This window comes from Alexandromys fortis, unplaced genomic scaffold (assembly GCF_014885135.2).
Source record: "Alexandromys fortis isolate MF-2015 unplaced genomic scaffold, M_Fortis_MF-2015_v1.1 scaffold_174, whole genome shotgun sequence".
Classification (NCBI taxonomy): Eukaryota; Metazoa; Chordata; class Mammalia; order Rodentia; family Cricetidae; genus Alexandromys; species Alexandromys fortis.
Genome location: NW_026068063.1, coordinates 3,392,037 through 3,404,136, shown reverse-complemented (window position 1 = coordinate 3,404,136; position 12,100 = coordinate 3,392,037). Strand labels below are relative to the sequence as shown.

The following is a 12,100-nucleotide window of genomic DNA, read 5'->3' as shown; positions in this document are numbered from 1 at the left end:
CTCCATTTTCCATGCATTTGCTACTTGATGGGCACTTCTGAAAGACAATGGCCACAGCTCCATGCATTTTAGAAGCGGTTCCAATAAATATGTCCCATCAAGTTTCCCCTGTGCTTTGGGAAGCAGGACCAGGAGAGCAGACCGACAGACCAGCTCATTTCCTTGCTTGGTCCTTCAGACCTACAACACAGGGAGACACTGATACACGGAAAGAAGGTCATGTAGGAAAGCAACCGTCAGACTTGTGCATGGCACTGCACTGGTGCTCCGGGGAAGCCCTGGGACCTTGCAGACTGGGGTGCTCCCGAGGATGGCATGTACTTACGCGCCTTCTTCTCTCAAGAGGGCCAAGAATTTCCTCACGCGGTACTCAGGATCCATCTAAATCATCAGAAGAAATAGAGAGGACATGTCGGTGGCGCTTTTCACCAAAAACAAAACAAAACAAAAACAAACAAACAAAAAACAAAAACAAAAAACACACACACACACCAGGGCCCACTTCCAGGGACACTCGGAAAGGTGTCACCTGCCTCCTGGCCAATGTACTGAAGCATAATAGAGCAGATTATGTCATTTAGAAGCCAGTGGGACTTCCCAATATGGAGAAGCCACTGGTCCTTCAAGGGCACCTCAGCCAAGTGCTCCCTTGGCTATACTGGTGTGAGGAGGGGAAACACACCAGGAAGGCATCACCACAGACCAGCCGATGGGCTCTGGGAGGGGGGGGTCGTCCAGACATGCCTGGAGGCATTCTGGTGCTGACTCATGGGAGTTCAAATGACATCTATTTCATACATCTTACTGAAGGAAGAAGACAGAACTTGAAGAAACCTAATTGAGGTTGATTGAAGGACCAAAATACAGTTCTGACTTCCACATACTCGGTGACCTGGCTTTTCCAGCGGCAGTGCTCCTTTGGGATTGGTGGAGATGCTGCCACACCCAAGGGAGCAGAAAGTGCTGTTGGGCTCTTGGGACCCCTGGTCTCTGGCTGCCAGAGAGTCACAAACCCAAGCCAAGATGGTGGACTCTGAGACAGGAGCTCTCGTAGCTGTCACTTTGTCTGCAGTTTACTCCACTGTGGCAAAGTGTGTGGTATTCTTGCTGGCCTGATGGTGGAGACCAGACCGGAGGTGATCTGGAAGACTATCATTACAGACATCGCTAATTCCCCAGAATGAACTTTTCGTGTGAGAAACACCTCACCTTTAAAGCATGTACGCAGAAGTCCGTTCCCAAGAGGAACTCCCCGCCCTCCGAGAGCAGCTTGCAAACGCTCTGCTCCCTCTGCTCCGCTGTGCGCAGCTGCGGGCAGCTGTGCAATCAAATTCCCCTCCAATCACTTTATAAAAAAGATTCTCCTCTGTCCCCAGCAAAAGAGTGAACAGAAGTTTCAAATGTATCAAAGTTAAGGGGTCAGACTACAAAGAACTAGGAAAAAGTGCGACCGGCTAACAAAAGAACCATTTTTCCTCTTGGGGACTAGAATTACACATGAATCAATTGTCAAAGTTCTTTCTAAAAAATGGAACTGGCTGGAGCTCGCTGCAGTCAGTACATGCAGGTCTTCGCCCATTAACTATATTTAATATGTGTGAGGAACGACTTACTGACTTGCCTGTAGCTATGGAATTAGAAGTCAAGAGGAAGGGAGGGAAAAGTAATCTAGATAAATGACCTTATTCCCTCAGGTGACATCCAGTCAGAGCAGATCGCAACACCGAGCAAGTTTTAACAAAATCAGTCCCGCGAGCAGCGTGAGCATGACTTCCACTCTGCTCAACCACGTGTCTCTCCACCCCAGCTCGGCTCCTGAGGCAGATCTAAAGGGAAGTCACTCAGCGGCACGGAATCCATTTGACGTGAAGGGGTTCAAACTCCAGGCCTATGAAGTGTCAGTCGCTGGCGATGAGGCCGAACACCCACTCTCACTTTCCCCCTCCCCACACAAGAGGTATTAAGATGATCACTGAGCTGCGGGCATCAAAGGGAGAGGAGGAAGGCGGGGCGGGGAGAAAAACTCACATGGTTTCTTCTGTGCAATTATTTTAGAAGATTGTACTGAAACTGAGAAGAGAAGGGTAGAGCTGACTTTCTGGCAGATTTATCTTCTCAGGGACAGAGCCAGTACACCTGTATGTACGCCTTTACCAGGAATAAGCCCGAGCACAGCACTCAGTCTACGGCTCTAATTTACTGCTCATAATGGAAAATACATAAATCGACTTAAAAACAGTTGCTGGAAGCTGGGGAAACTTTTGGTTTCTGAAAACCACAAAAATTTAAGTTAAGTTTATCAGAGAGAATGAAAACGATTCTCTCCGTAGTTTATATTAATTGGTCCAAGAGCTTCCTTCCGCTGTAAACGTGAAGCGAGAAATCCCACTGCCCACGCTGGCAAGGGCAGGACTGCCCTGCAACGCATGTGCTAAGAATAACTCCAGTCTCCAAACTCGAGTCTGGGGATGGCGCACTCATTCATTCATCCACTCGTTTGTTTGAGGGAGATTTCCTGAGTACTCTGGTACGTGCTGAGCTGGCCTTGGGGCCGTGCACAGGGGGTGGCAGCCCAGGTGTGTGAACACACAGACCTTCTTAATCTGCACACATGTGTGTGCACGTGTAGAGGAACATGGAAGCGAGGAGTTCCAGGAGAAGGGAGGGAACTGCAGTAGATACAAGGAAGTACCCACGTGGTCTCCGCTGCCTGTGAGGATGTGTGGTCTATGGGAGTCGGGATGCTTTAACCCTCCAGCAGTCTGCACAGAACTGCTCGGAAGCTGGGCAGTGGTGGCGCTCACCTTTAATCCCAGTGCTAGGGAGGCAGAGGCAGGCAGATCTCTGAATTTGAGGCCAGCCCCACCTACATAGAGAGCTCCAGGACGTCTAGGGCTACACAGAGAAAGCCTGCCTCAAAAACCAACAAAAAGAAAAGAAAAAAATTTCTAGGAGAGGGCAGGGGACATGCACAGAGGCCATGTCTAATCTGCACAAGTCCCTGTGTCTGTCCTTACACATCCCTTGGGTCTGTGCAGTCACTACTGACCTGACATAGAGTACTATAGTAGAGAGTGTGTGACCGGGACTAACTCGCTGACAACCTGTGCACATGGCTCTTTGAAGTCCTTTCTGACTGTCAGGCCTAATAACTCTACATTAAAATTAAAAGTCACACTACACTCTTCTCATCTGTTTCCGAGGATGGCACAAGTGTCCCTGAGCTTTTGGACAGGAACGCAGGCCCTCCTGGTGTGCCACCTCCACTCTTGCGATTCCACAGAGAAGTCAGCTTACCTGCAGGGACATCTCAATCAACATTAGTAACTTCTTGATTCCTATCCAGACCTTCTTCCCTTTGACTTGCTGAGCAATCGTGGTGCGTTCCTTATCTTTGAAGTTGCCCAAAAGCTACAAAAGCAATAAACAATAATGAAGCCCTGTCTACAGCACACACCCCAGCATTCGCCCTTACGTGAGCAGTGGGAGGAGCTAGCTGACCAGGATGAACTGACCCTCCTAGCCACATGTGACCACACAAGGGCAAGGTCTTATTCGGTAGCCCAGACTCTCCTCAAACTCACGGTTAATTCTCCTGCCTTAGCCTCCCTAATGTTCTAAGATTACCTTGTCTGAAAGAGACATATCTTATGCTGTGTTTCTAGAGACCTTAGTAAACTTAGAGACATATTTTCTGGAGGAAAACAACTCCAATCTATGATTACTCATCCCAGCTACAAAAGGCTGCTCAAACAGGTGACCAAGAAATACTTCTGCTGACTTCTGCTCTGTGGGGAGCACACGGCCACTCCCAATAGTCTGTGGGGAGCACACGGCCTCTCTCAATGCTCTGTGGGAGCACACGGCTTCTCTTAGGTACTCTGGGAGCACACGGCCTCTCTTAGGTGCTCTGTGGGAGCACACGGCCTCTCTTAAGTGGTGGGACCTTTAAGAAGTCTCCTTGACTCTTCCACACCAAACAACTTAACATCATATTTTCCAACAGATCTCATCTAGTCATGTGTACACTAATATTCAGTTTTTAAATTAAACGCTTCAACAATTAAGGAAACATTTTCACGTTATAAAGTTGTGAAGTTTGAGTAGCTTTTTTCTGTAGTTTCAAAGGCTTTAATCATTGTTCTGGTTTATTAAATGCAACGAAATGTGTTGCCAGCTACTGTGAAGAAACAGTGATGACCCCACATCACACCCATCCACGCCCCCGTTGTAAGATCCAGAAGAACCAGATGCTGGCAAGAGAGTGACAGATCCCCCACACTGCACCCATTCCCCCAACCAGTGCACCCATCCACGCCCCCGTTGTGAGATCCAGAAGGACCAGATGCTGGGAAGAGAATGACTGACCCCTGCAGTCTGTGTGCTGCCCATACCCAGGAATGAGAAGTTTATCCACTCTCCTTTGTGTCTTTTTCTTCTAGCTTTTGAAAAGCAGTGAAGGGGCCAACATTCTAGCTTTATGTTCCACTAAATGCTGGTTGCTGTGGCTGAGAACCCTTCTGCATTATCTCAGGCCTCAACTCCTTCTGATAAACAGTTTCTAACAGTGACTCATCTTTACCTCCAAAGCTTCTAGCAGCTGCTCTCCCGTGGCGATGTTGGGCACGTGGATGGTGGTGCTGAAGGCATGAAGCATCTCCATTTCCTGAAGGACATCTTTGCGGCTGGTGGTCCCAATGATGAGAAGCTTGCGGCCCTGGTTACCGAGAGAAAGATGTGTTATTGTGCAGATAAAAAGGCCAGTGAGAAGACTGGAGGAAGCTTGAATGAAATGAGCAGTGTTAGGAATATTTCCTAAGTGAGCTCTCTGACGACGCAAAAATTCCCAATCAAGCCAAATCAAAACAAGCCAAATTAAGAAATATCCAGGTTTAATGGAAGATCTGCGCTCTCGGGTGAGGAGGAAACCGGGAAGCCGCAGAAACGCGACCCCCGGGAGGAAGAAAGGGGGACCACGTGTTCTTCTTTTGGGGGATCACTTAAGTACCCTGGGGAGTAGTCCTAACCCCACCCCCAGGGAGGGGTCAGGACTGGCCTGCTGGGATTTGAAGTCCAGACCAGGCCTGGGGGCTGAGATAGATGCCAGGGACTAGGGCCTAGGCTCCCAGCCTAACAAGCAGAATCCACTTATTTGTGCATATAAACGAGTAGGCAAAACCCACAAACCCCCAGAATTTTCCGAATAAAACAAAACAAGGCATAGATGCCACAACTCAGAAGCAGCAACAATGAAGTGGGCCCTTCCCACTGATGCCAGCAGAGGGGACCAGTAAACCGGGGAACACCAAACCAAAGCCAGAGACACTGAGTGTCTCATCCTCAAGGCATCATGGTGTGGGCATGATGGGAAGTAGTGTCACATAGGGTCTCACTATGTAGCTGTGGCTGGCCTGGAATTCAATATGTGGACTAGCCCCAACTCAGAGATCTGCTGGTCTCTGCCAGCTTGGTCTACATGGTAAGTCCCAGGCTTGCCAGGGCTGCATAGTGAGATCTTGTCTCCAAAATAAAACAATCCCCTCTGCATCCCCAAACCTCTAAAACCTTCAACGTGGGCTTTGCACACATTATACCACTAATTGTCGACAGCTTTTGTCCACTCTGTGCCAAGAATAACAATGCCCCACCATGAAGTCCCACAAGAAACAAAGTGGAAGGCAGCCTGTGGCTCACTGGTAGAGTACTTGCCTACATGCACAGAGACTATGTCCAAGTTCTAGAATATATGTGTGCACACATAAACACACCACACACACACATACACACATGCATGCACTCAGAAATCCTCATGACATAATTAGTTCCTTGATTTAATATATGACTGCTCAAAGATTCCATGGTAGAAATTTATTTGTGATGTATACAGATTAAAGGCTAATCATTATTTCTGGTCAATAAATTAACTAGAAAAAAAACATATCAACCAAAAAAAATGCTTATCAACAGACATTTGCCAAGTTCCTGAATGACTGTGGAATGACCTTGCATAGAGAGGTAGAAAGATAAAAACAACAGGAAAGCCCACAGACTATGCCACGTGGAAAAGAGGCGTATTCTACACCCAGAGGGAACCTGGCAGAAGAGGCTGGGCTCTCTGTGGGGAGGAGTCTGCAGGCCAAGTCTTAAGCAATGGGTGAGCTGATTCAGAGGATGAGCAGGAAAGACATGAAGTCAGAGGGAGCAGAGGCCCAACAGCAAAAATATAACAAAAGCTGGGTGCTGAGGTAATCACACTCATGAACACAGTTATATGCTTCTACTATAACAAAAAAGGCTTCTATACTAAAAAAATACTTTTAACAATAAATTCTAATGCTAACTTTGGAACACATTCCCCAAAGCTAACAGATACAAAAGGTGAAACAATCTCATTCAGTCTCATTAGAATGGATACTGTTTTTAGGGTTTGGTTATGTGCCCAAGCTGGCCTTCTACTCCTGAGCTTGGTGATGCTCCTGTCTTGGCCATAACTAAGGAATATTAGCTGTTTTCCACACCTGAGGTGCCTAGCACCCTCTGCCCGGCTCCCTCATCGCTCTCCCCTCATGGACAGAAACACTGGGCTCTTTCAAGAGCGGCTCTGTAGATGCTTCTGGCTCACTATAGAAAGCTGGACCTCCCATCCACCACTATCTTCCTCGAGCAACTTTTCCTACAGCCACTCAGATGTCTTCACGGTGTTGAAAGATTGGGAAGTGTGGGGTAACTTATAATGGAGACGCTAATTTATGTTTTGCCTGTCTTCTTGTTTAACAAGACTGCAAACACTGTGGAGAGGTCATGACCCAGGCAAGCTCAGGCCTTGACTTGTAAAGCATCATCTTTAAGAAAACACTGAAAAACATTACCAAATAATTAAATTGTGCTGGATCATTTTGTGTATTAATTAGTGGTAATGTTCATCTGGAAGTGTTCTCATGGAGAAACAGTTGCAGACGGACTAATGCAAGGAACCACACCGGGTCTCCATTGAAGGACAGGAGCCGCCAGCAGCATGCCATGGGAGTGTGGCTTTAGAAGAGGCAGGATCGATCCCAAGAGGAAATCTATCTTGCTAATGTGTGGTTACGGGTTGGAAGACCACAGTGCCCAAACACGGCCCATGGAAGGAGGAAACAAAGCAGTAGTAACCTATTTGGGGGGCAGGGAGTCGCTCCCAGCATCCTCTCCTGAGATTTGCTGGTCCTAATGCGACACAGAAAAGGCGCAAATAAAATGATGATCTGCCAATCGGATTAGGATGGACATTGTTCCAAGGTTAAATAAGTATCAGTTAACCAAGTCTTAGCACTATAAGAAGCAACTCAGGTGAAAACATTACCATGAAAAAGGCAGGGCTCAGTCAGGTGTTGATCCTTCAAAAATCCACTTCTTTACAGGACGAAGAATGAGCCAAGAGCCAAGCAACATCTAAGCCTTTTGCCACACAAAGGGCTAACCAGATAATCCACAGCCTTTCAGAGGTCTGCCATTGATTGGCCCCAATCAACTGATTTGTAACAAAAGTTCATGTGGAATAAAGCTTTTTTTTTTCTTTTCCTAAATAAAAAAATGCCACCAATATAATAACTGCAGTGAAATGGAAGGGCTGGCTCCAACCCAGCAACAAAAGTGAAGTCAGTTATGCGGGAACGAGAGGCTGCTCTTGCCATTCACCCCGGCAAATGTAACACCCTTGGTAAGAAGAATTAACCCGGAACAATCGGAAACCCTGGGATGGATTAAGAAGTGCGTTTAAAAGTGAGGTTCAGATCTGCCATGTGGGATGGGCCTTAGCCTCTATTTCCTAATGATTACAATCTGATGTTTTTGTAAAAAGAGTGAAAAAAAAAGTCAGAACATTAGGAATTTGTAAACCCAGTAAGAAAAAGATGAAATTAACATTCACTAATTGGAACATTAGCAAGAATTTCTTCATTTTAGGTAGGCGAATGAGGAAATTTAGTTTGCATCTTCAAAGCGATTGCAGTTTAGCTGGCCAGCACACAGGGGCCACTACCAAGTCAGGGACCAGAAAACAGTCCATGGTGATGGCTGTGGAGACTTGGAGAAGTGTGGAGCGTCTCAGAGTGGGGCAACCTGGAGTAGCAGCACAGAGTGGGCACGGACAAGGCCCCCGAGGGAGCAGGATAGATCTCAAATGCTATTAAACCCTCTGTGGGTACTGGGAGGCCCTGAGCCACAGCACCAAGTCTCTTTGGAGAGATGTGGGCAGCCAATAAAAGGAAGACTTGGAATGCTAAAGAAAGGAAGGAGATAGAGTTAACATAAAAAGCATCAGGAGAAACCAAAGAAGGGTCCTAAGGAGAAAGGACTGATGTAGAGAAAGGATCCTGGCACATGCCTGCAGGATGCTCTCCTCCGTAGCATGGGACAAAGCAGCCACATGAGTACCACGTCAGTTCTGAGTAAATCTCCCCCAAAGGGTCCTGCACCCTTTAGTCCATAGCCTACACATATTGGGGTGCTTTTGATGCCAGCCTGGGGTAAGGAGGAAAGCAATGGAGTTCTTCTGAAGGCTGGGCAGCATGTACAGTAAAAAGGGGACAAGCACCATCATTTGCAGCTGTGCGACAGATGTGGGGTAGATGATCTCAGCATCAGATTCCTCCACCACAAAAATGGTATATTCCTGGGAAGGGCATATACAGCTGTGTCATTTGCTACCGAGACCTTAGGAACAGTTGTGCCTGACCCCATTCATTGCTCCCTCATTGCAGTGATTAGACATCTGACCACTTTCATCTCTCCTGCCCAGTCTCTGAAGCACTGGGCCCAGCTGCCTGGCATATGCTCGGGCACCCACAGTCTCTTTCCCAAGACACTTCCTTTCCCCGTCAGCATGGCTTTCCCTCTGCCAAGGGTTTGCTCGAACGCCAGCTTTTCCACAGCTTTCTCAAGCCCCACCCACCATGCGTCCTCTCCTTTGCTCTGTTGGTGCACGATCAAATCACCATTTATACACTATCCACTTGACTTCATGCCCTGTATTTGCTTATTCTTGTATGTCTTAGAGTCTTTTGTAGGAAAGGCTACCCAGGGACAGCACAGGGCCTTGTGCAGCAGGCAGCTAATAAACACGTGTTGAACGAACGGATGACGATCCAGTTCACCTTTCAAGGGTAGTAGATCTCTCTTCTGCCCTAGAAAAATGTGCGTCACACCAATGTTTATCAGGAAGCCTTCATTTCAGAGTGTCAGCGGCCCTGAGCACTAAGTGTTGAATGCTATGACTACTACATTTAGTGAAAATACTCTAGCGTAGGTGGTGCATGGGCTTTGTTTACAATTTAAGTCATTGCCCAAGGCTGTCACAACTTTCTATTTAGCCAACCAATCCCTGAGCTACTGACTGCCTACTATTGACTTCTCTAGCAAAGGAAAAGAGATTTATGGGAGGCTAGGAATCCAAGTTAGTGAGATAAGGAGTATTATTGCCTCCTTCAACTCTTGGTTTGCCGTAATCCAGTGAAAACCAGCCAGCAACAGGGTCCAGTGTGGCTCAGTGACTCACAGCTTGCCTACAAGTGGAAAACCCTGGCTTTAAGGCCCAGTACTGTAAGCAAACAAACAAATACAACAAGAGTCGGGCAGCCGCAGTGATGGCCTCTTGAGCCTTTCCACGTCTAGCCTGCATTTTGGATCATGGCTCAGATGTCTGGTGCTACAATGGCTCCTTCTCCTTCTCTTTACACTTTTCCTCCTTCAGTTAAATGCTGAAGTTGATACCAAAGGAAGTATGTTCCAAATAAATCATGCTGTAACTAGGCAGACAACTACACTTAAATTCTCCATTAGACTTTACCCTGGAGCAAATTCTTTGCTTAGCCCTTTGTAGCCAACCTGGTGCTGTAAGCAGAGCAGAGGACAACGGAAGGCACTCACGGCTGATGGGGTAGAAACTGGAGCCTGGACTCCAGATGATTTGAAATGGGCAGAAGCAGACAACTTTGTGATATTAAAGAATCTGTCAACCAATTCATAAGAAAGACCCCGGGTCGCTTGGAGCAGCATCTAAGGAGGTGCCTTCTCCCTGTCCTCTTATTCTCTTCCTCATTGGGTAGCTGAGGAACCTGGGGGGAGGTGGCACACCTGGACTCCACTCCACAAAGGGGCTGAATCTGGAGTTCGTGCCCACTGACTCCATTAACCTTCCGGGGCTCATCTTTGGCTGCTTATTTGTTTTGTGACATTGGGAATTGAACCCGGGGCCTCAGACACAGCAGCCAGGAGTGTGAAATCCTATCTATCTATCTATCTATCTATCTATCTATCTATCTATCTATCTATCTATCGTTTTCTGTTGTCTTGTTTTATTTTTTGAGATAGGGTTTCTCTGTGTAGTTCCGGAACTTGTTTTGTAGACCAGGCTGGCCTTAAACTCAAGCTCCTCCAGCCTCTGCCTCCCCAGCGTTGTGATTAACAGCGTGTGCACCACCACACCTGGCTCCCTGCGCAATTTTAAACCCATGTCTACAATAGCTGTCCTACTAATTACAAGTTTGGGATAGACATCTGCTAGAAATGACCTCTGAACTCTTAGGAGAAAAGGTTAAATAACTAAGAAAATAAAGTTGTACTGACCATGCCACACCATTCTTAATGCCAAAAGAATGGCTTGTGTAGACTTCTTCCCCAGGCTGTTTGGCTGGTCCAGCCCCTGATGCACCTAACTCAGTTTTCAGCTTGATATTTGTAAATTAACCCCTGTTCTGAAGGCATCACTGTTCTAACTTTATTTCCACCTCTGTGGTTTCACCCCAGGGAACCTCTCTTTTTGCACAATCTGTTAGAAGTTTTGTGCCAATGTGTGTCTGTATCATGTTCGTATTTCAGAACCTCCCTTCCCCCACACCCTGTCCTCATTTACCATAGACCATGATCCAGTGTGTCCAGTAATAGCATCTCACCTCTGAAGAGGCAACTTGCTAAACAATTTCAATTCACTAGAACACAGATAAGAACTAAGAAAGAAGCAAAATTCTCTAATGTCTAGGACTGAACACAACCTTACAACCTGCCCACTAGGACAGTGTCCTAGGCCCCTAAGACTTTGAGTGGCCCATGAAAAATTTTAATTTCTTTTACAAGCAAGTGGTGGACTCTCTGGTTGAAGAGGTTTTTTAACATTATGGTAACACACAGCAATAATAAAAAAATAAGTTCTAAATATTTGTCCATGAACAAAGCTTCCCCATCCCCTGTCACTATGTTCTTGTTCTGCTAACACCACAGCCTGTGACTCTTACTTTAACACACTCCTGAGCCCTGGTGCCTGCTCTGCTAAGACCACAGCCTGTGATTCTAACTGTAAGACACTCCTGAGCCCTGGTGGCTGCTCTGCTTAATTCTTCCAGACAGAAGCACCAAACTAGCAAGGGCTCTTCAGAGAGGAGCAGATGACCTCACTCCCTGGAGTCCTGCAAATAACAGCTGTCAGCAACATTACCAAGGAACTAGGGGGCACAAAACCTTTAACACACAGGGCAAGTGGGTTTCTCTACACAGTCTGCATATGCCAATATGCTTTGCTGAGCACACCGACACATGGATGGTGATCATTCTTATTCATTAGCACAGTATTTAGCATATTTTGTGATTCTCTCTCTCTCTCTCTCTCTCTCTCTCTCTCTCTCTCTCTCTCTCGGCAAAATTTTCCAAGCCTGAATATATACCATTTCATAAATAAGAATACACTTTGGGGGCTGGAGAGATGATGGCTCAGTGGTCAGAAGCACTGGCTGGTCTTCTAGAGGACCAGGTTCAATTACCAACACTCACAGCTATCTGTAACTCCAGTTCCGGGGGATCCAATGCCCTCTTCTAGATTCTGAGGACACCAGTCATACATGCGATGTAGAAACACATGAAGACAAAACACCCAATGATTCCATCAAAAATGAAGCCCCTGCTTTCTTATGAATTCCTGTTCTTGCCCCAAGTGAAACCTAAGATGGTTTACTTACCCCAAACTTATCTTCAAATTTCCCAGAACCTTTGTATGAAAGTGTACTATACCCTGCTTATTTGGGTGCAGGCATATCCTTGTCACTGATGGTTATCACAGGGACACCAGCTT

General features: G+C 46.7%; 1 protein-coding gene across 3 annotated transcripts in view; it reads right to left on the bottom strand.

Annotated features, from left to right (window-relative positions):
- Nsf (N-ethylmaleimide sensitive factor, vesicle fusing ATPase) overlaps window positions 1-12,100 on the bottom strand; it is a 594,435-nt gene that overhangs the window by 1,600 nt on the left and 580,735 nt on the right. For all 3 annotated transcript variants that reach the window (XM_050120418.1, XM_050120417.1, XM_050120419.1), the window contains exons 18-20: window positions 4,583-4,717; window positions 3,298-3,411; window positions 326-381 (exon numbers count right to left, since the gene is read on the bottom strand). In XM_050120418.1, coding sequence (XP_049976375.1) covers window positions 326-381; window positions 3,298-3,411; window positions 4,583-4,717 — 305 coding nt within the window. The remainder of the gene's footprint in view (window positions 1-325; window positions 382-3,297; window positions 3,412-4,582; window positions 4,718-12,100) is intronic.